Source organism: Aythya fuligula, chromosome 6, assembly GCF_009819795.1.
Source record: "Aythya fuligula isolate bAytFul2 chromosome 6, bAytFul2.pri, whole genome shotgun sequence".
NCBI classification, from domain to species: Eukaryota; Metazoa; Chordata; class Aves; order Anseriformes; family Anatidae; genus Aythya; species Aythya fuligula.
The window spans coordinates 27,324,532-27,348,836 of NC_045564.1; the positions used below are offsets into that span (position 1 = coordinate 27,324,532).

At 38.0% G+C, this 24,305-nt stretch overlaps 1 protein-coding gene across 1 annotated transcript in view; it reads left to right on the forward strand.

Annotated features, from left to right (window-relative positions):
- The window catches only part of CNTNAP5 (contactin associated protein family member 5), a 282,392-nt gene that overhangs the window by 253,789 nt on the left and 4,298 nt on the right, over window positions 1-24,305 (forward strand). The window contains exons 20-22 of the mRNA XM_032189925.1: window positions 10,517-10,647; window positions 12,002-12,086; window positions 22,184-22,402. Coding sequence (XP_032045816.1) covers window positions 10,517-10,647; window positions 12,002-12,086; window positions 22,184-22,402 — 435 coding nt within the window. The remainder of the gene's footprint in view (window positions 1-10,516; window positions 10,648-12,001; window positions 12,087-22,183; window positions 22,403-24,305) is intronic.

The following is a 24,305-nucleotide window of genomic DNA, read 5'->3' on the forward strand; positions in this document are numbered from 1 at the left end:
AGGTGCTTCATGTAGGAAATAAAAATATAACAGATCTTGGGTACCACCATGTGTCAGTGTAGGAGCTACCATTCTGGATCTTTACAGATGACCTCCTTCTCTTAAATTAGATGCTCAGTGGTGCCTTGCAACTAGTATGTCTAGAAACAGTTCCCACTCTAGTGATTTATCTGTATCACAGTGTTTTTCTTACATCTGGTCAATGGGTTTCAAGTCATGGCATGGGTAAGTTTTCAAAAGTTTATGTTTTTAAAGATGACTCAGTAGGGATTCTTTCTGCTATTAATGAATACTTAGTCTCCTATATCATACATGTGCCTTTGAAAATGGATGCAATAATTTAGCATTTCTCTCCTCCCCAGTCTTCTTAGAATCATGGAATGGTTTGGATTGGAAGAGACCTTAAAGATCACCTAATTCCATCCCCCATGCCATGGGCAGGGATACCTGCCACTAGACCTGCTTAGAGTCTCATCCAGCCTGGTCTTAGACACTTAAAAGGATGGGGTATTCACAAGCCTTTCTCTAGATTTTTTTTTCAGGGGGTATATGCCTTTGAACATCTGCATCTTGTAACACTAATTAATTGAATGGTGAGGAGTCTGGTTTGGTGTCATTAATTGCATGATGGAAGACATTTGCACACCACAGAGCTGTGCTTTCTTATGAATAGTGCTGCAAGGTCATGTGCTTTGTGATCTTTCATCCTTGAGGGGTAGCTGAGTAACCTGATTATTTTGTGTCTATGGACAGAGCTGTGGTACAGCAGAGTCACTGTGGGTGCGCTCTCAAGCTTGTCACAGTAATGGTGGGTAAAAGTCTGGTCCATTTATAAATGTCACCTGGCAATACCAACACTGTAGAAGGGCACTGCTCTCACAGTGTTATGCAAATACAGCTGGTCTTGTCTTCTGTTCAGAGCTGCTCCATATGTGGCCTGCCTTTGCACTCTTCTCATCTTTCCTCTGCACACACACACACATACTACTTTTTCTTCCCAGGGCTGCAAATGCACTGCATCAGTCTGAGGATGAGGCTCTGGGGAACTAGGCTACACTCTCCTTTTCATTGCATATTTTTGCAAATTTGCATTATTTCACCAAATTATCAGTAACTTAGTATTATAATGCACTCAGCTTGATACCTAAAGATAGAAATTGATGGGAGTGGGAAATGTCAGGATAGAAACCATTAGAGCCTCTTGTTTCTATATTCTTCCTTCCCTCTGCAAGTGATCAAATGTGATATGAATATGATGATGATGTCTAGAAAATATTTCTTTCTTTCTTGACTTTGTCTGTTACAGTGGTTGGGTTTCTTCAGTTCCAAATCTAGAAAAAGAGCAGATAGCCAACATCAAAGAAAAAAGATAGGATCTCAAACTATTCTAGAATGACTGAAATGAATCTGAAGTTAGTATCTGATCTCCTAAGAAACTAAGTAATTTGAGTCCTGTTTTTATTGCCTCTATTCAGGACCTATTGTCATTAGAGTGAGCTCTGTTCTCAGTTTCTTCAGGAAATCAAGTCTCTGAAACTGCATAGGAAGGATTAAAGACAAGAAAAAAGCACATTACAAGCAAAAGTGCAACTGAAAACAGCTTGCAAAGTTCTTCTATCAGCTCTGTGATATTGTGATATTCAAAATATAGTAGCAGGACATAGATCAGCCTTACAGTCCTGTCCTAAAAGTTCTTGAAATCAGCTGCTGCTTAATAGGAAAGGAAACCAAAAGCTGTAATAGAGGTGAGCTAAATTAACACTCTTAAAAAAAGAAGAAAATGTCATCATTGAGAAGCTACTGACATTTTGCCTTTTAATAAACTAGTAATCTACTGTCATCTCCTTCTGTCTCAAACTCAGCAGCAGCCTTTCTATTGAAGACATGTAAATTATCTTTGTTGTTTTTGCCTTGCAAATCTGTTGAGCTGCATCTCCAACAATTTTTCTGCAACAAAAACAAAACTTTTGTCATTCAGTGTTAAAGGCAGGCCAAAATAAACTAATTCATTCTTTGAGGTAAGGACTGTTGAATCTGTGCACTCCAGGGTTCAATGGAACAAAGCTAAATTAGAGAAAATAGGATCTACTGCAACATTGGGGTGGGTTTGGGGGGTGACTTTCAAGTCTACACTGGGGCTTTCTCTGTTTGAGAACATTTTCTGGTTTAAAGAGTTTCAACACCCATTGAACAACCTGCATAATTTACGTGACTGTGAAGTGGGAAATTGTGCCAAGGTTCAGGTATAGTTATTTTTAACAGATCACGAGCAGGAAAATAAGTCATGTTGGGAAGTGAGGAAGACAGCTTTGTTGAGGAGACTAGTTCTCAAGCAACTCTGAGTAAACTAAGAAATGTAGACTAAGAACTTGCCTAGTCCTGGTTTAAATCATTAAATGCTTTTATACGGCAAATAGGAGAATATATTTTCTAAAAATCATTTCAAAAAATTGCTGTAGTTGGTCCTGAAATCTTATGTTTTTTACTGGGGGCGTGGGCAGTGAGAGTTTGATCAGGAATGCTGAATGTAAAAAAAAATAAAAAAATAAAAAATGCCCCTGATTGATTGTGAATGGGACACTGTCTGTGACACCATTAAGTGGGAAGGATTGAATGGCAGGAGATCTTCCAAACACTTTCTTTATGTAAACAGAGAAACTTCTCTTGTTGGAAACATCTCTGGTCCCTTGGATGATCCCTTGTTGTATGCACACCTTGCAGAAAGTGGACATGCTGATTAGAGTTTTCAGTTCAAATCCTGCACTAGTCATTGAGTCATCTGAGTGGGCTTGGCACCCAAAGCCTTTTTTGGTTGTTTGTTTTGTTTTGTTTTAACGTATGCCATTCTAAATCTCTAAGTGTACAAGACTTCTTTGAAAGGAGAAGCAGTCGCAGTATTCAGCCAAAGAGTCTGGCAGTTTTCTTTATCTGCTTTCCAAGAGGACAGAACTGAAAGATCTGTCTCATTAGCTCAATTCATGGACATGTTTGTACTCACAAAGATTATTTTACTGTGCCGAAGGGTCAAGAGATGTTCTGGAGACCCACAAGGGAAAAACAAGGGAACTATAATTGGATTACATTGAGCAGGAATGGCTGAGCATGCAGTTAATAATTGATCTTTGCTCTGCATATATACAGACTGATTTTGAACTTACTGGTTTCTCGCATAAAACCCCAGACCAATAGCTGCAGATAATCAGCTAGGAAGAAAACATACATTTACATTTGACTGAAGGAGGTGTCTATCTCCTGGAAGATCGAAATGTCAAGCTCACATTGTGCTGTTAAAAAGTCATTTTTTGTTTTTGGATTTCTAAGGAGCTGTCCCAAAAGGAGTGGAGAGGAAGGACAGAGTCAGAAGCTCCTGTTTAAGTGGATGCTGCAGATTATATATACGTGTGAGTGTTTGTGTTCTTCAGTAATTCTGAAGTAAGGGTCTATTTACAACCTGACTTGCCAAAAACTTTAGCCATGAGGATTGATCTTAGTCATTTCTCAGTTATTCCTAAATTATGAAGTATCTGTATTATGGATGTAGAGATATGTAGTCTGGCAGAAACTCAAGTGCTGCCTTGGAGCAGTGTAGCTGTTTCCACACAACTTGAAACAGGCAAACCTTCTTCTGTCTTGATTATAGCATCCCTATTAGCATGTTAATTTTTACCATTAAAAATGAGTTATACTGACTGTTACACTGCATAATGAAGAGGGACTTTGTCCCTCTTTGCCTGAGGAAAATGGGTGTTTATGTCTCAGTTTTTACTAGCAAGACCAGCCTTCAGGAATCCTATGTCTCAGAGATCGGGGGAAAATATGGAACAAGGAAGATGTACCCTTGGTGAGAGAGGAAACTGGACATACATATATCCATGAGCTCACATGAGTACTGAGAGAACTGGCATGTAAGTTCATGCTGGGCACTGCCCAGCTGGAAAGCAGCTTCCCAGAAAAGGGCCTGGAGTCCTTATGAACACCAAGTTGTACATGAGCCAGAAGAGTGCCCTTACTGCAAAGAGGCCTAATGGTATGAGCCAGGATCTTGGTGCAGGCAGGTTGGCGTGGATTCCTTGGGGTATCACAGCAGAGGTTCTTGGTCTTTTTTGCCTGCAAGCTGTTTGCACAGAGTTAGTGCTGATATGTAATTTGCAAAGCCAGGTTGAATTTGTGAAATATAAATCATAAAATGATACTTTGTTTTGTTCACTGGGTAAAAAGTAAAGGCTCTTCCTGCCAGCCTGGCTGCTACACTAATCTTAAATTTAAAGTACACTGTAAGATCAAAGCCTGGCAAGATTTTTCTGTATACAAAGATGAGTGAACTGTAGGACCCTACTGAGTGTCTGACCATGAGAAGATTAATGGCATACAGTGTGTGTTCAAAGACAAGAGGAGAGATCTGAGCATCAGATCCAATAGTATTATACGGATAGCTTTTGTTAAATGAAGGGTCTTAAATTGACTTCTGAAATTCCATAGCATGTATGGAAAAAGTATAGGTTAAAAATTACCAGAATAAATCTCAGAAACAGAAAGCAGATAATTTCAGGGAGATTTAATTTCGTCTGATGCCCTGAACTCTTCTCTTCATCTTTGCATTAAATTACCTTTGGGGAAAAAGTAATTAATGTAGCATCACAGTGTAAAAGAAAAGGCAACCAGTTCTTCATCAGAAAGAAGTAGCTAGACATGACATGGAGAGGTAGTGATAATGACTAACAGATGATAGTGGGTAATAGTATTATTTGAAACTGCTGCTCATCCAGAGATTTTCTATAATTTTCCAAAGGATGTTAGCATTCATCTGCTTCACCAACAGATAATCTGTAGCACAGAGAATTAAAATGATTTGTCAATAGTAAAAAGTTGGTAAATCCTGAATGGTGGCAGTGCTCTCTCCATTGCCTCCAGGGTACACAAATATACTGCTGTGTATGATGGCAGGATACCCATGAGCTGATCTCATGTAGACATTGATTAGTATATACCATATCTATGGGTTAGCCCTTTTCCCATTTTAGGCCCAGCCACATGGGCATGACTATGGGTTGTTTTGTGTAGAACATTCCCCTTAAAATCATTGGAATAACCTTGGTGTACAAGCCACTGCATGATGAGCTATACAACTGTGGACCTCTGGGTCATCTTTTAGACTTGCAATATTTTCTATCTTTGGAGTAAGATGCATCTGCCAGTTCCTTTTTAATTGCTGGTCAGCCTGTATTAAGCCAACTGGTGGCTGGTGGAAATGAGATGTCTACCAAGGTTAAACAAATTTGTCAGTCGTATAAGGGCACTAGCTGCATTTGTTGACGTTTAAGTGAAATTCTTAATTCTGCTCCAGCTGCCTAGCAGGATTGCAAAGTAAGCTGAGGTCATGGGCCTCCAGACAGACTCCTATTCTGCCTGCTTGTTTGTTTATAGGGAGGGGGGCTGGTTAGTTAGTTTGTTTGTTTTTTGTTTCATTTTTGTTTTTCTTCTAAATTGAAGAAATGCAATGTGAAAGTGTGTTATTAATATACGATGTCTTGAATATGGTCTGTAAGTCCTGAATGCTTCAAGTCTTGAGTGTGAAGTATTCAAATAAACATCTTTTTCATTGTCATAAGAGATTAGCAGAATTTGGGAGACATGATTTATTTTTTAGCCCTATAGAACAGTGTCATCTGAACCAACACTGCAGCTGAGAAATTGTATCAGCAAACATGTTCAGCAGTTTCTCCTCTTTGTTTTCTCTGAGCAAAGCAAATAGCAAGAGTCATCTCCTAAAAACGTACAAGTATTTTCTTAGTTAAAAGCCAGTGGATGCAGAGGAGAATGGGCCCTGTACTTTGAATCACCAGTGGAACTTCCACTGAAGAGTAAATTTACTGAGTAAATATCCCTGGGGAGAAGCTGCTAATTAAGGAGCAGGTTTCTTAGCCAGCTGCTCCTAACCAAGAAAGCATTTGTTCATTTTTAAATATCTAGGCTATAAAGAGAGACACTGAAGCTGTACAAGTTTCCAGAGAGGTATTTTGTGGTGGAGATGACCGAAAGCTGTCATTTGCTATTCTGCAATCAGGAATGAAAAAGCGACATTTCTACTTTACGAGTTGCAAATTACTTTCGGGGCTAAATATTTTAATTCTTTTCATAATAGCAGCAATATCAATAGGCTTACTAATATTTCCCACCTGTTGTTTAATTGGTGCAGTCCTTTATTATTTTGTCTGTTAGCAATAGCTCAGTAAGTGCTGAGGGTGGGTAGGGTTAACATCAGTAACACCTTACTGTCTGACAAGGGTGACTGCCAGTGTGATAGAGCTTGAAGTGGTTCTGTTGGTACTTTTGTGTTTCTGAGTACCTCTGTGGCAACGGGACATGCAGGTGTATTATAAGATCCTTATCCTAATGCAGTATTTCATATTTTATACATACACACTTCTCCCAAACTGAACTTGTCACCTGCCCTGATTTAAATGATTTTTCCTGATGTTACATGATGGTGATAAAGCTGCACATGTTATGTGTGCCAGCCACACATGCTCCCTGCACTAACCTCAGCTTCTCAGAGGGGTGCAAGATGTCTTGCCAGCTGCTCCAGCCAGTTTAAGTCATTAAAAACTGCTACTGAACTTGTTTTAGATGTTGGGTTCAATCTGGGCTCATTTAAAACCCGTTTCTATAAACAAAAGTCCTGCAGAGAAGTCTCAGACCCCAAGGGCTTGTCATTCCCTTTCTTGCTGTTTGGTTCTTCAAGACAAAATGACACAAGACCAGTAGTCCTGGTGGTATGCATGACAAGAACCTTGCATATGAAGAACTTTCTTCTTCAGGCTGAGCACTTTGAAGTCTCGAACCAGCATAATATCCATGTATTATTACTAGACTCAAGAGCTGCTACTTCATCTTTCTTGTCCCCAGGAAATGGGTAGAAACGGTTTGAAGGCACCATGCTATTTCTGTAGCTGCCTGGGGTTTAGTTATGCTGATACTGATCATTAGTGTACTGCTAGCAAGTACTAACCCTGACCTCCATCACCACTGAAAGTGTACCCTGGGAGTGTTTTGTTTCAGAAGAATCAACCCCTACCTATTCACCAATATGGGATGGCATAAATACTTCCGTTTGGTGTCTATTTCCCAGAACATTCCTCTGTACAAGGGGATCCCCATGGAATCCTGTTAAAATGGCTGTGAAGCCACTTGATGTGAGCGGGGGGATGTCATTCAGCCCTACAGTCATGGATTATACTACTGAAAATTACAGTTTGAAAGCCACAGCGGTGTGTAGCAAACTAGCTTTGACACTAGTAGTCGCCTTGTCATAGTAGTGTTGCAGCCCATGTGGACTCATTTCCTGCAGAAGTGGAGAAAAGAGGTCACACAGCAGCTAAGCTATGCCTGCTCCTCTGTCAGGCTGTTCTGGAGGTAGCGCAGTGTATCTGCATGTTGATCCGTAGTCTGCAGTGGCAGTTACCTCCAGAATTTGAAGCTAAAAGGGATGGCTATAATCATTAAGTGTGAATATACTCTTATCTAATACTACTGAGGTAATATGTCCAGTAAAATTTCACTGCCCAAGGCCAAAAACATGATACCTCTCTCTTTCCTTCCCTCCCTCTTTTATGGACTTGATAGAATTTGCCTCCAGCAATTCTAAATATATTAGAGAAGGAAGAAAACACAACAGGCAGTGCATTGCTTGAGCATTACGGCACTCCAGGTGTGCATGCTCAGACACAGGGAGCTGAAAAGAAGATGACAAGCATGACTGCAACAAGACTGTCAGAAATTATGCTGCTTATGATTAGTGTGAATCCCTATTGTGAAGCAGAAATGATGCAAAAATGAGAATAGGAACTGGTTTATGCACAGGTTTTTATTTGTGGTTAGTGACACTAGGATGATATGATAGAAAAAGCCAGCAGACCAGATAATCAAAATTCAGAGGCCAAAAAAAAAATCTTAATAATAATTTTAATTAATAACCCATTTATTTTGCCTGTCAAATAGTAAAAAGGCAATGTAATCTACCAAAGTAACAATTCTGTATTCTGCCAACACTAAAAATGTTGATACTGAATGCATATCAAAATCAGCTCTCAGCTCCATTGGTGTAAATGCCAAAACATCTCTGGAGACATGAGCCCATATACTTATGATTTATATTAATGCAAATTTGACCACAGGCAAAATGCCAACTTGAATAAAATGGTTTTGAAGAACAGCCATCCAATAAAAAATAATAATAACAAAAAACTTTCTATCGGTGTTCAAAGCAATTTGATAAGATGCTATTCATTTATTTCTTTTGATGATTTAAGATAAAATAATATCACTACAGAAATTAAAATTATTTCTTAATGAATGCCAAGAACGTCCTCCGTTGTCTCTGTGGAACAAATGATTTCTACTTTAAAGCAGAAATTGGTGTTTCTCTGATGAAGACAATGAGTAAATCCCTATTTGAAGCAGCTAAGAGCCTGGATAGATTGCATATCTTGCTGATTGTTTGAACACAAATGTGCTGGTTACTATGTTGATTGCCTGGATGTAGTAGTACCATTTTTATTTTATATACTGGTGTGATCATAGCATTTGAAAAGAGCAGACAAGCATGTTTTTAGATTTTCAAACTAATCAACTAGTACAAGGTCACAGACCAAATCTTGGCCGTGTTCCATTTTTTGCACTAGGCCTTTTTCAAAGACTGCAGGTAAGAGGTGTGAGTGGCTGATAAAACACTTCTTCTGGGATGTGATTTTCAATTAGGACCACTCTGTAACTCTGTCACAATGCATTTCACTTTATTCTGTGTGGTCATCTCAGCTGTGACATGCAGGTTGAGACAACCTTTCCACTTTTTACTGAATGAGCAAGTCTGAAGAAGTTCTGTTAACTTTTTTTACACTTGGGCTTTTTTTTTTTCTCATGTCTTTCTAACGTTATTATCAGATGTTCCCACTTTTATTCCCTGTTGATGCATCACTCAGAAAATGTACAAGAAAACGGCACTATGATATAAGTTTGGGCCTTTAACTTTAAAGGTGATAAACAGTTGTCCTGGACATGCAATGAGGGGACAGGAGCTTTGCAGTATGAATCAGAGCAGCTGAATCAGGACCTATATTATCACACTGGATAATTTAGGAGCTGTCTCTCCTAAAGGAGAGACCTTGATCTCTTCAGAAATTTCCCTCTTACTTCCATGACTACATGTGAGAAAGTAAATGCCTTTTAAATACTTTTTTTATTTTTTCATTTAAACCATCACCTGATCCAGTAGACCTCTCAGTCAGCTAAAAAGCCTTCATCGTAGTGGTTCATTCTCATTTTCCCTCTCATCTACAAAAGATTTGTTTCTATCTATCAAAGCTCAAAGAGAGGTAGTTCTCATCTGGGATTACACAGAATGTTACAAGAAGAGCAGCTCTTAGGAGCCTGAGCAGCAAACATCCTGGTGGGGCAAAGGAAGAGAGATGATTTAATAGGACTTTGGGTCCAATTTGGAAGAACTGTTGACATAACTGTGAGTTGCATAGGGGTTGCAAAATTCCTTCTCTGCAGGAAGTTTATCCATTGTTTTATACTCATAAAGTAGTTTTGCAAGAGCCTTAAGGACAGCAGTTGCAAGTGCTGTTGCAGTGCAGCTGCACTTATTCCTGCATTAAGGCCAAGGGTAAGGAGAGCAGTTATGTCCATGCTATGCAGTGAAGGAGAACCACTTCTTGCCCTCTGCCTCTAAATCTAGACAAGAAGTCAGTATTACAGCATTAATATGGCCAAACAGAGGAGCCAAGCAGGGCTGCTCCTTCACCTCTCTAAAATGCCAGACTACATCAAGGGTCAGTGGTGTGTCTCTGAAGTCACAATGCTGTATTTATTTTCTGCAAAAACTAAAAGAGATGTTTGGGATTTGTTTTAAACAAATTTTATTTATTTTTTCAAATAGTTTAGAAAACCAAAGTGGTTTTTGCTAATCATTTGCAATATATCTTTTCTCGCATAGCATATAAATCATAATGAATCTGGGCCTTTAAATGCCTGAAATTAAGTTATAATTCTCACAGTCATCACTGTCTTCTGCATTGGCTGTTATATCTTGATGAAGTCCTGACTTGGAATAGTAAAATGCACCAATATTAGTTTAACAGAATAGTGCAAGGCCTGCATGCCCTCTGGTGGAAGCAATCCTTCACAGACTACCGTAGATCAGCTGTTGGGGCCATGCTCAATGTCTGACCTGGGGACAGACACTGTCTTCTTTGTTACACTCAGTTACTCTATTAAGTTATGTTTCTCCACAGCAGAGTTTGTTAGCTAGTAAGAAGAAAAACTCCTCCAGTGCATTTTTTTTTCCATACCTTTCATTAAAGTGTGAACTCTGTCATTTCTCTTCAACCTGTTTCTTGACTTTTTAACCTTGTTTCTCCACTATAATGAAAAGAAAATAAGTTATATGTTATGTAAAGGTATTGAACAGTATCTCATTATGGACACAAGTTTTATATAATTTTGCTCTGCTTTTAAGGAAGTTTACAGGTCCGATATAAGCTGAGTAAGGATGGGCTTCTTATTTTCACAATTGACTCTGGAAATTTTGCCAACCGAGAGCTGCACCATGTGAAGATTAACAGAGATGGCAGAGAGCTCATCATTCAGGTATGTCATGGCTTATTTTCAGGGCTAAATTCCCAGTTTGGTGTAAAGGAATACTTCATGCCACAAACAGACACACTGATTTCAGTGCCTGATTGCCAGTAGGAGGTCCAGCAGCAGAAAAGCCCTGTGAGTTAAACAAAAGCTCCATCCAGACCACGGCCTGGCCCAGACCATGCCTCAAAGAGTGCCCAGCAGTGGTATTTTCTATAGAGTGATTTCTCCCTTGTCTCTTACAATCTGTGAACTGGGAAACACATTTGACTAGAAATTCATCTGGACCACTAGAGCAGTGCTGGGGCCTAGGGTTATCTGTGTGACCTGTAGGCCCAAAGGGAGTACACAACATATATCATTTAAAAGCTGTCATATGGAGAAAAACAACCAAGGAGGGAGCACCAGGGAAAGTTATTTCATTAGGTGTATGTGCCCCAAAGGAAAATATGACTACAGCAGCTTCATCTTCTCAAAGAGGAAGGGCTGTAGGAAGGCAGGGTGCAGCCACTGTGTGCCTGCTGATGTCCTGTTCCTTTGCTAGATGTAGGCCCACCCTTCGGTGTGCCCTGTTACTGTGGTGGTTTCATGGGAGGTGAGACCCCTCATCTGTCCCTGTTCTCTTGCATTGCCTCTTTTTCAAAGGCAGGATGAAGAGTGCCATCTTACTGCTCCTTCTGCTTTCCTTCTGAGGCTAATTACATCATTTCAAATTCCAAATTAAATTTGGTATGTCTGGTCCATGATCATTTAACAGAGGAGTGGCAGGGTAGGTCTAAGGAGAAACCATGTGTTAATGAAAGAATAGAATGAGAAAGCAAAAGAAACACAGGGAGCACCATATTTTTTTCTTTCCTCTGCAATTTCCGTTTCTTGTTGTTAAAATAATATGCAGTTAACACAGCAACTAAAATAGGTAGGCCTGATTATCTAGGAAGGAGGTTTATGCTAACAGTCAGGGTTTTTTTCTATTGCCAGTCTTCTATTGTCTGCCACACTGTGGCTTTCTTCTATTGAGAACTAATTCTCCACAATGCATTCCTAGAGAGGTCTCCTTTGAGTGCACTCTGAAGTGACTAGACATGAAATTTGGGAAGCAGGGGAATTTCAGTGTTAAACATTTTAAGCTTTTCTGCAGGGGAAGTTTCTTTAAATCCCTTTATATGACTATACTTGTGCACCTTCAGCTTCTCATTCAAAAATTAAAGCACATTCACTTTGCTGTCTTTAGAAACTGAATCACGCTTGGGGGCAGAATTAAGTTATTTGCAGCTGAGAGCTTTCCCACAAGTTTGTGGTACAGAGAAAGATCTAGGGGTATCTGTGTGCTGTTTTAATGAACTAATTTTTTGTCTTCTTCCAGGTTGATCAAGTTCTCAAACTCAAACACAACTTTTCTGAGATTGATTTTAAGGCCACCAAATCACTTACCTTGGGCAAGGTCACAGGTAGGTTTTACTAAAAATATTTTGGATTCATCAGTTATTATAGTGCTTGAGTTAACCTGTTCTGTGTGCTGGCTTTTTAACAGAGTTGTTTTTTTATTTGGCTGATTTAGCTGTAAGGTTAGCCTGAGCATTCTAGTACTCCTACTTGTAAAAGCTTGTCTATGCAAAAATCTGGCAGCTTTACTTGTTTGCACTGATAGCAATATTATCTTTTCCCATTGCTCACTCCAGTAAAGTGATTCATACAGCCTGTGTGGCTGCACAGGGTGGCATCATTTTGCTGACTGTAGCTTGCTCCTCTGAAGCCATTTCTTTTTCCTAATTATAAGAACAGTGCTGTAAGCCTTCATCCTCTCTATCCATATTGCACTCCCTGTCCTTTTCTGTTTGAATTGTGCAAGGAATGTTTGTGTTACATGTAGCACTGTGGCCACAATTCTGCATGCTCTGTGCATGGACAGTCTTTGTATTTACCCTTTCACACTACAAAGCCATTACAAGACCGGAAAACTTGGCCATAAATTTGGAAAGTAGAATTCCTCTATTTCATTTCAAGTATGTCACAGTACTTTACATAAGAGAGTCATTCTTTCCCAGTAAGATTCTAAATGCTTCCTTGGATATAAACGTTGTAGTCCTTTGTTAGAGTTGGGCCTCCCTATCAAGCCTACCATCTGTTTCATTATTTCAATTTATCTGCTTTATTAATAGCACCCAAAGCCTCTGGGACTGGTAGCTAGACAGAAACAATAGACATCCTCTAGTGTCTAGTTGTACAATATAATTGTATATAATGACATCAGTGCATTCTGCATCATGCTTTACTGAGTAGATTAAGGACAAGAACTGATTTTCCTCTTAATTATAACTGATGTTTGGTCAGAATGCAGCAACCTTCCAAGCCTTTTTGGACACGTTTGGGGACCTGACACTTTTCAACCCAAGTAAGGGCTAAGCAAAAATCTCATTTTGTCAAGGGTCATCTGTAGTGCTGAAAAATTGAAAGAGCATTGCTTGTCATGATCTCTACCTTAAAGCTCCAGTTATAAATAACAAATCAGTAAACCAAGGCTTTTCTGAACAGCAAATGGAACATAGCACAAAGACCTTCAAACATATAACCAGCAAACTGAAGTTGCAAGTTGCAACTGAGCATCACGGAGAGAAGCTAGATTGGCATTCAGTTCCACTGAACACCACAGATCTGTCTCTAGACAAATTCTAATGGATACATCCTCCTCTGTTTTCTTCTCTCTTGCTCCAAAGTTTCTTGGTATTTTGTACTACTAATAACATTAATGATAGCAGTAGTTAATCTTATATAGTAACACAAGAGCCATGAACTTGTTCATCCAGCTGATAGGAAATCTTATTACTGTACCAGGAATCTCACAATTCATCCCAGCAGGTCACTTTAATTCCAGCCTAATCCTAATTCTGGTTTCTTCTTCATATATTAAATGAATTTCCTCAGACTATTCTTCTGTGTTAGGGATTCATTTGCCAAGTTTTATCCCACAGCTGTAGTTCTTTTGAGGAGAGTCCTTATGACCTCACATTGCGGGTCACAGATTCCCCTGACTCTTCTCTTCTTCAGGCTGAGCAGACCCAGCTCTCTCAGGCTTTTTTCATACAAAAGATACTCCAGTCCCTTAATCATCTTTGCCCTCTGTGGACTTACTACAGTAAGTCCTTGTCTGCTTTCTACTGGGGAGCCCAGAATCAAACCCAGGACTCCAGTTATGCAACACTCATAGAGAGTACAGGGGAAGGATCATCTTCTTCTGTCTGCTGATATTGCTCTTCCCAAGGCAGACCTGGATGCCAGGATAACATTGGCCACCTTTGCTGAATGGCATACTGCTGGCTCATGGTCATCTTGTCGTCCGCCAGGACCCCCAGGTCTTTTCTCTGCAAAGCTGCTTTCCAACTGATTGGGCCGCCAGTCAATGCTAGCGAATGGGGTTATTCTTAATCCAAGTGTAGACCCTTGAATTTTCTTTGTTGAAGCTCATGAGGTTACTTTTTGCCTATTTCTCTAGTTTGTCAAGGTCCCTCTGAATGCTGGAGAGATTGTCTGGTCTATCAACCCTGTTTTGTATCTTCTCCAAATTTACTGAAGTTGTAAACTGTCCAATAATGACAATAAAAAAATGAAAAATGCCCAACTGCTACAAAATCAAGACTGCTTGCCTTGTAGTATCAAATGAGGAACTAGACTTTTATCATTTTAGGAAGGTAGAACTTACATTAATGTGTCCATTCATAATTTATAATATTTTATGGGTAAAATATTAACCATAGCTTGTTATAATGTTGGCTTACCAAAAGGTGAATACTGTTAACCTAAACCAATACGCTCCAACTTCTTCCTTTTTCATCATCCCCTTCCCCTCAGTAAAAGCATAAACTTCTGGAGGCATGTGATGCTTAGCAGTAGATCTAGACTTTCGGCAGTGTTTGTTTTGAATGTCACTGAAACTTAGGTAGCATGTAAGTTACCACCAAAATAGAACCATATAGAACCATATAGAAAAACTGTACCCTGTATAGGGTACATCTGTACTATACTCTCCTGAAATTCTGTCTCTTCCAACCTGAATAGCACTGCTCATTTGCCTGCTCTAATAGTCTGATTATGGTTGCTTAACCACATGATTATATCATCTTCTTTCTTGACTCTACCATTTATTTTTCTCTGGGTGAGAAATCTCTAAGAGGTCTTCCAGAAAGACATCTCACAAGATTAAAACCTCTTCCTTACTAGATTTTCTTATGATAACATTTTTCTTATGCTAGCATAGCTGGAACTCTTGAAAAGTACAGTTTTATTCAATTTTTAAGTCTCTCACTGCCCCCCGCCCCTTTTGACTTTCTTTAGTCAAAAGCTACTTACACTCTGATACTTTTTTCTGCTTTTGAAATCTGCTGTATTTTTGAATGGTTGCCCTACACCCATCTCTGAATTCCAGGAAAAAGCCTTCCATTTAAGGCAGAGGGGGTTCACCTGGAATTCAAATATAGGGGCACTCACTCTGCCACAGACTGCTTGAATGACCTTGGGCAAGCCGTTTATGTGCAGATATAAAGGTAAGTAGGCATTTTATTCCCACTGGAACCAATCTAAGCTTTAGTATCTCTGTTCTCTATCAGTAAAGCATGGATAATAGAACATCCCTACATCAGAGGGGCACTAGGAGGATAAAAGCGTTAAAGGCTGTGAGCTGTTCAGATCCACGGTAATGGGGCCATATAGCTGCCTTAGAAAGATCAATCTAAATATAAGTGTGGCTTTGAAGACAAGGGAGTAAAAAGAAGCAGCATTCAAGTAGCCAACAGGCGTTTGTTGAATTCATCCTCACAGTATCCAACAGTGATAGAGAAATATTATTATCCCATAGTTCGTTGTCATTTTTCTTCACACATACGAAGGCAAGATGCAAAAGGACCTATCCAAAGCTCATCACTATCAATGGGGACTCTTTTCCTGGACTTTAGTGAGTACTGGATTCAGACCCCAAGTGGGTTGTACAGTTTATGGCAAAGCCTTAGTGAAATTTTAGCCAGAGTCCCAGTTCATTTACTTTAAGTGCTCCTTATAGAGATCATACTGCTGAACTTAACCACGTGAGCTCTATTCTATTGACAATCTGACCTTACTGTGAGGCCAGTTCTGCTTTAAACAAGGGAGTGAACTGCGTGACCTTTAGAGGTGTCTTTCAATTTAGATTATTCTGTAATTCTCTGATCTCAGATATACATTTGCATATGCTTAGGTCTTGTCTAAAATAAAAAAGCTGTTATCCCAATGGAAAATATCATCTATTTGTTTTGGGGTTTACTGTATGATTCATAAGTATCTGAATAACAGTTCCTTTCTACCCCATAATGTGAATAGTGTTGAAAGAAAGAAGAGTGAATGAAAGGATCTGAAAGTGGCTCTAGTTCAGTGTTGGAGTTCTTTATTTCTATTCTGAACTAGTTATATCAGCTCAGAAGTACCTAAGATGTGACCATATCTGCAGCAGCTTTTAGTTTTTAGTGTTTTGTTTTTTTTTTTTTTCCCCACTTTGAAAATTTCTCATCGTGCTTCACCATATCTAAATCTTTTGCCATTACAATACCTGGAAAAACAATCAGTGATGATGAGAAATGAATCTAATTGCAGGGTAATGAATCTAATTCTTTGCATATTTGCTTCTGAGCAAGTTAATACACTAGTAGTGTAGTGATTACAAGAGTAAAGGAAATTTGAAAGGAATTTGAAAGGAGATTTTAAAGGAATTTAGGAGTATTCTGCAGAATAGGGTTGCAAAGATTTCCTTAGCACCTATTCATGTTGACCTGTCTAATTTATTTGTGTCCTCAAAATAATGAATTAGCAGAACTTCCTACACTAGCGATATAAAGAACTGTGTAGCCTAGCTACATGATACCTTTTATCTCTAAAAGCTTGAACTGAAACACACTTAAGTTGTAGGAGTCTTTACACTGAATCATTCAGCTTATCTGAAAAGTAATTTTATTAAAATCATTGTGTAGGAGCAGTACATTTTTTATTATTTGTATAATAGATTTTCTTACTAAAAGTTCACAAGAAGAAAATGGAACCCATACACAGAAGAGATCACAGTACAATTAATCCTGGAGTGGTGTCATAGTACAGGAGATGATAATGGGATAATTAAATCACAGTGGGTAAGTTGGCATCAAGCCTGAGATACAAAACTTAACCCTGAAGAAGCATCTCCTTCTGGGGAGTTTTGATGGAAAGAACATAAGTTATAGTCTTTTTTTTAACCCCTTTGTGGAAAGTCATTCCATTTTTTAAGCTCTCAAGGTCACAAATTTCTTGAGAAATTTAAAGTTTGAGAATACTGTAGTTTACAATTTTTACAATACAGTAATGGCTGCAAGAGTTATAGTCTGGATTTGTCTTGTCATTGCAAAGCTTTCTCCTTTACTGCAGATTCTTCCCACCCTAAATGCCTATTTCTTAGTAGGAACTTATCCTGGAAAAAGATGTCTTGGGTGCATTTTAAGTCTAAAATTGTTTTTCCCCATAGTAGCCTAGTAAAGTATTTGGGTAAATTAGAATAGCTACTTAGGAGAGACATTTGGGACCAAGATGGCACTAGTTACAATAAAAAAGCTTGGCTATCATAAGCGCTTGAAGCAATCCAAGGTCTGAGCCAACAATGCCATCATGTTTCTATTAAAAAGAGATGAAATACATTCAGACTTTTTCTCCAGTGGTATCATTTACTTTAAAATCCTCGCACCACAGTTAAATTTTTTTTTCCCAATTATAATATTGCCTAAATGTGTCCAAGATTATTTACTCCTATCTAGAAATTTTATTTTTAGTTTGAATTTTTGCTACTTTAATTGATTTTAACTGTCTACTCATGAGAAAAACGTGTCTTTTGCACAGTCTCTCTATTTTCTTGCACATTTTCTTCTTTTTATGGATTATGTTTTGAGCCTATGCGAAATCACATAGGGCTGACTGTGTTATGACAGCTTAAGATTCAAATGTCAAAAATTTTGATGTAATAAATTTCACATTGCCATTCAAAGCAGCCCTTCATTTTCAATGACAACCTGTCGTTTAGAAAACATACTAAATGCATGTCTGAAATTATCTCTGCTAAGCCTAATGAAACAAAAATTCTCGAATCTTTCACTTTGCATGAAATGTTCAGTTGCCAGTAAGTAAAGCCTGGAGTGTTCTGCTCATTCCTGGGAAAACGAAAGAAAAAGTCCCTTTTTTTGCTCTTGCTGTTGTTTTCTGTTTCAGAAGTGTTTTGGAGGTATGCTGAATGCTTGGAGCCCTGTCTCCTGTTTAATCTCATCCTTTTCCTAAGGAAGAGCCAAAGTGGCAGAACTCAATATTTCTGACTACAAAAAGTTTCTGTGTTGTTCACACTGCCACCTTTGTGGAAGACTCACACCAAGAAATGAAATTTTTCCATGGATGCCTTTTTGCAGGTTCCAGCCTAAACCAAGATATGCTTTCTTCCCTTTCTAAATTAATAATTAGCATCAACAATGTTTATGGAGGTTGTTGAAGGACAGGGTAGAGTATATTTCTAGGTAACTACATGGTACCTGGTTGTTGACTAAATGTTTATGAGATGGGAGCAATACGGAGATTACAAGAGTCTTTTACTTCTGGCTCACAGAAACTAATCTAGTGACAAGGTCCAAGTAGTAACCTTGCCAACGATGTTCAGCACCTTGGTAAACTGAGGTGAAGTATATAGTATAACTTCTACAAAAAGCATCTTTCTATTTCTCAGACTGGAAAAAAAAGGACTACCGGTGCTTCAGTATATAGAGTAAATTATCCTTTGCATGTCCACCTAAGTGAAAAGTATCTAAGTAATATGTTTAGATTAATGAGCTAGTTAGGGTGCAGCTATTTAAAACGTTTTATATCCTCACTGACATTAAGGAAGTTTCTAATAAGGAAATCTGTGATGGGCCTTTCTGGATGTTAGTGAGCACACAAGTAAACGTTCATCTCTGATTTAATTTTGAATGACATGAAATTAATGTTTAGAAAGAAAGGACGGGATAAGTATACTAGGTAATGCTTATGGTCCCATTTTCTACAGTGTTATTTTCAGAAAAGTCTTTTGAGCCACTCTCTCTGCACTCAGATAACACTTTCTTTGATTCCAGTTAGCTGTCATGTTAGCTGTCCTTTATTTTGTCTTAATTTGCTGATACATTGCTGAGCAACCTCATGCTTGGTCCTAGAGTTTTGCAGAAGAATTCTATTATTCTATTTATGATGAAAATTAATTCCACATTACTGAGATATTAAGATTTGAAAATGCTTTATTTAACATTTTAAAACAAGTGTGTTACAAATAGCAGAGGTGCACAAAAAACAGCTGTACAACACAATGTCTGTTTTGGAGAACAGAAATGAATCAGCAGAGAAATTATGTGGATATAATAAGTAGAGTGTTGCAAATACAACTGCATGTTTTACCTAATTCTCTTTGTCAAGGAAAGCTACTGCAAACACATTAAACTAGAAAACAGAAGAGTAAAACTGATGCAAATTTTATTGATCTGTGACATTGCAGACAGCTTTCAGGAAGCAGCTAGAGGACCCCACAAAAAGTTAGACCAACTTATGCACAACTCAACAGAGAAAGTTATTTTTTTCCTAAAAATAAATTTATGGAAAAATAAACCTAAATTCCAGGTAATGAAGAATTAAATTACTTAAAAGCCCCCAAAAATGCCTTCTCACACCGATCATCCCCTTCCACCCCCAAAAAGATAATTCAAAGTAACTCAGTCTCTAATTAGTCTCCTGTACCGCAAACAGAAACACTATGCTAAAATGTCATAAGATCAAATCGAACCATCATCAGCAGTTCAGTATAATTTTCAAAACCAGTCTAATGCATGGAAAGATTTACAGCACTATGAGGTCACAGGAAGGCCAATGACATTTCACATGACCTTAGTTCAACACAGACCTTGGAGCTTCATGGAGCTATTTCTTTTACTGAGCACTGTGTCATGTAGTGAAAATATCTTTTGGAAAAACATTTTATTGTGATTTAAAGACTTCAAGTGACAGAATGGCTTTCAACCTTTAAAAAGCCTTTCCCACAGGTAATCGTATTATAAACACAGATTTACATGATCCACACAGAGATTCATAGGGCATCACAAGTCATTCACATCCAAGTTGCATAGGACTCTTGTTGAGTTCAGTGAAAGTCCAACTTTCTGAAAGACTTAATCATGCACTGAAAGCCTTATAATAAAGAAGCCTGTACCTGTGCAGGTGGAATTTTTATCAGAGGACTCTGGGGTTGTTTTCAGTTTGTTCTTTGATTTTTGTTTCATTTTTTTTTAGTTATTACTTTTTTTATTTTTTCAAATTTCAAAGCTTTTTAACAAATTTAGTTCTCATTCATGCAAAGCTGACTTTGTGAAAAGACTATGGGAATTTGCCCTTAATTTGACTTTTAAAGAAAGCCTTCAACAGCACTCTATCTTAGACTTTTCAAGTTACTGTTCCATGAAAAAAGAATTCATTATTTCTTAGGTTTTACCTTTTGCACATTGGAGCAGAACAGAAGAATTTAGATTGCTTGATGCCTAAAAGATAACAACAAAACCACCTTTTGTGTCAGAGCTAAGAAAACAGGAAAAGCTGAGAGTACAAATGTTTACAAAGGTTTCTGTAAATTCAACAAAGAAGACAAATACTGTAAATCAGCCTTTTTAGTTTTATATAGGCCTTCTTGCAGAAACTTGGGAATGATTCTTTGTCTGTTTTATAATACCTCTGCCAAAATCTCATTAAAAACCTGAATGCAATACTTCCTATATACTTTGAGAAGAGCAAATGTGAACCTCTGTAAGGCAGCAATTTTTCCACTGGCGAAGTCTCACTGTTTCCCTTCCTGTGTCTCCTTCTGGCAGTTGCCCACAGCCCAGAAGTTTTTCCCCATGACAGCTCTGGCAGTGATAGATAGGTCAGCAGACTGAGGGGTCTCCTATAAGACCCCTGGGAAAAAATGGCCAAACTCTTCCAAATTATATTTCTATGAAAACCTTCAAACATAATTACTAAATCTTTCTTGGTTTATTCCCTCTGACTGCATGATATTATGGACTCAGATCCTTAGTGCCAAAATTAACCTGTGATTTGTGCTTGTTTTGAGAAGTCTTGGTATTTTCTTATACATAAAATATGTATATGTCTTTCTGGTAGAAAAGTCAGTTACAAAGATATAAGAGAAGTTGTACTTTTTTTCCTAAATTCCTTTGGCTGAGAGCTTTTAAATCATTGTATTGGAATGATGGTAGGAAAACTGGAACCTACTTTAAATTTTACTATCTTACTCTTTGAAGCTATGAAAATAAACTTGAAAAGCTGAGAATCCTTATTTTCTAATATCATTGGAACTATTTCCAAAGTTTTGAATGCTAGTTGTTTTTTTGTTTTGTTTTGTTTGTTTGTTTGTTTGTTTGTTTTTCATTAACAAGTAAATTTGAAGACTTTGAATAACTATTGATACTATTTTTATGTGCATTTGTGGTTTTTGTCTTATTTTGTTTGATTGACCTTGATACCAAAGCACATCATGCTACAGACCTCTGAGCAGTATGAATTTCAATTTCTGGAAAGTAAATAAATGAGAGCTTGGAGGAAAGAGAAGATGGCTTCACCGTCCTTCACTGACTTTTCAAAACATTGATATTAAAACATTTAGAACTAAATAAAAAACATGTCGTTGAATTTGCTTTCTCTTTGTGAAATGAACACAGGCAGACACATACATTAATTGCACCATCTCATCTTCTGGCTGGAAAAGAGCATGGGGATACTGTTTTTGACTTAAATGAAGTATAGTTTTGAATTTTATGAGTAGAATAGGCCTGGCAGAGTGACAGCCTAGCTCATAATTAGGAGGATTCCTAGCAACTCTATTATAAAAATAAGAAGTGTTAATGCTAACAACATAATTGCATGGATTGGAAAAAATAAAAAATAGATGTCTGAAGAAGAGTGGAAGTCTTTACTAGGAACCTATCAATACTGGACCACATGAAGCATTATATAATAGACAATGGAGAGCAGGATCCTTTGTGAAAAGAGTGGAGGAAGTAGAAAGACACATCTGTGAACATGGTGTTATTAACAGATGCAAAAATGTTGAAGATCACCCCCAGGATCCTGTGATAGTCAGTGTTGTTATTTTTGCTGTTTATAATTATTGTTGTGCTGATTAGCACCTATAATATGTTAGGTATTGTTAAGACAGCAGGAAAAATGGATAAGGATATGGATAACACAATGCTGTATTTTTTAATTTTATTTTTTTTTTTGTCCAAACCGACTTGATAGTAAGTAAGTAGCATTGTAGAGAAAACACTGGTGATGGTAACCTTGTGGGTCATGCCAGGGAGGACTTGTGGACTGCTTAAAGAGAACCTGAACAATTGAAATTGAATACAGAGAAGTAAAACAGTAGGTAAAACAATAAGAGAATTAATTTTTTAATGTGTCTTCCTAAAACAGACAATCCCCAGACTGTTTTTCTGTTGTGCTGCAGATAGTTTGTCACTGGACCCTGAAGTCTCAAAGGCAAATGCCTATGGATTCACTGGCTGCCTGTCCTCTGTTCGGTATAACCACATTGCTCCCCTGAAAGCTGCCTTACGCCATCCCAGCATTGCTCCTGTGACTGTCAAGGGCTCCTTGACTGAATCCAGCTGTGCATCCCTGATGGAAACTGATGTGAACACAGCAACCACAATATATTCCTCGTCAGGTATGACCTGCCAAGAGGGGAATGGGAAAATTAAAGAATACCAGGGTGTGAGGTTTCTTTCATTTTTGCTGTAATGCAATTGCGAGAGTGTTATAAACATTGGAACTGTGAAGCTGACTTTTCTCTCAGAATCAGGAGTGTTAAGGATGGGCCTTAGGATTAGCCAATGCCACTTTAAAGGGCATTGTACTAAAACATACCTATAACAAATAAAAAATTCTCACCACCATAGTGGAAACAGCATCTGAATTATTGTCTGATTTGACATTCCCGTCCACTCTAGATAGCTCCAGTGTCACAGATCTCAAAGGAAAACATAAATGTTACACAGATCTCATATCCTGGTTGTGATCAGCAGTAAGAATCATATGACAAACTAGTCAGATCTGTTCCCACCCTAGCAGAAAGGAGCAAAACCTCTTTGTATGAGCCCCTTGACACATACACATCACCTCCATTGAATGCTTGTAATTTATTCTCTCAGGCTAAAGGGAAGGAGCAGTACTTGAGCAGTGCCAGTAAGATGATTCCAACAGTTCGTTTATGTCTTTCAATCCTGAAACTGCCCTCTGGGAATCTTAAGAATTTTGCATATGTGAATTTGTATGCAGAGAAGGAGTCTCAGAGCAGCTGGGAGCATTGTCACCACTAAACAGGGGCAATCAAGTTGCTGCTTTAGTCACCACTGCATGTAGCAGAATTCCTAATGACCAGAAAGTGGTATAAATTAAGAGCTGTTTTTTGCCCCTTGACCTCTGAAGCCACTTTCACTTTTACTAACTAATAAACCTCTGTTATATATCATAATATGATTCTTTTTACATTTGTACTTGCATCAAATCTCCATTTCCTGCAGCCTCTGCCTAAGATAGTCAATGGGGAAAAAAAAAAAAAAAAAAAAAAAAAAAAGGTTGCTATTAGCATTCTGCATAAGGATAAAAGCTGCTGATTACTCTGTGGAGAGCAGCTGGCAGTGTGTGTGTGTGCACTTCTCTCCCTCCTGCCCCCAACTTTATTTTCTCCACCCAGAGTTGTCTAAAGTACCTGCGTTGAAGCACACAAAAAATGTAAATACTGTATGTGTGATAATACTGAGAATATTAACTCCTTGCCCTGTAATCTGTCCTCTTGATGATTTAGTATTTCTGAACTTTAGAAGTTGGTAAAACCTGAGACTCAGAACTGCAGGACAGAACACAGAGCAAAATTTGGCATCTTTCCACTTATATATTTAAATCTTATAATCAGCTGCACTTTAATGTCAAGGTTAAGTACTGTTACATCAGAAATGTAGAATTATTATAAAAGCCCAAACATATTTTACCCTCTCTGTGCTTTAAAATACATTTTCTTCTCAATATGATACATTAAATGACAGTACTGCCTCACTATTCACATTGGTCTTGATTAAAGCCTGAATAAGATCTTTAGAACAAGTTAGTTCTGAAGACTTTATATGCTATAGTAAGAACACTGGGTGGTAGATTCTTTAAACAAACAAAAAAAACCTCCATCTATAGCAAATTATTCTTTGTATAGATGTACTTGAGAATTACATTTATGCGTGGGAAGGATACATTTTAATAAAAAGAAGATAGTTAAGGATTAACTTTCAGCCACTTATATCTCAATTCATCACTTCCCGATTTATCATTATTGTATGTCTGAGAAGAAAAATAGAACTCAAAGTTGACTCTACAAGTCTGTGTCAGTTTTCTAGTGTACAGATGCAACAAAAATGACCTTTAGGAAATCTCAATGTAAATGTGTGGGAAACAAACAAAAAACAAACTAAAACTTTCTATATTTATAAGCTGAAAACAATTGAAGCTCTCTCCTTCAGACAAGAATATTTATTGCCTTCAAGAAAGTCCCATAGGTAACAGATGCTGAATAAAATGTA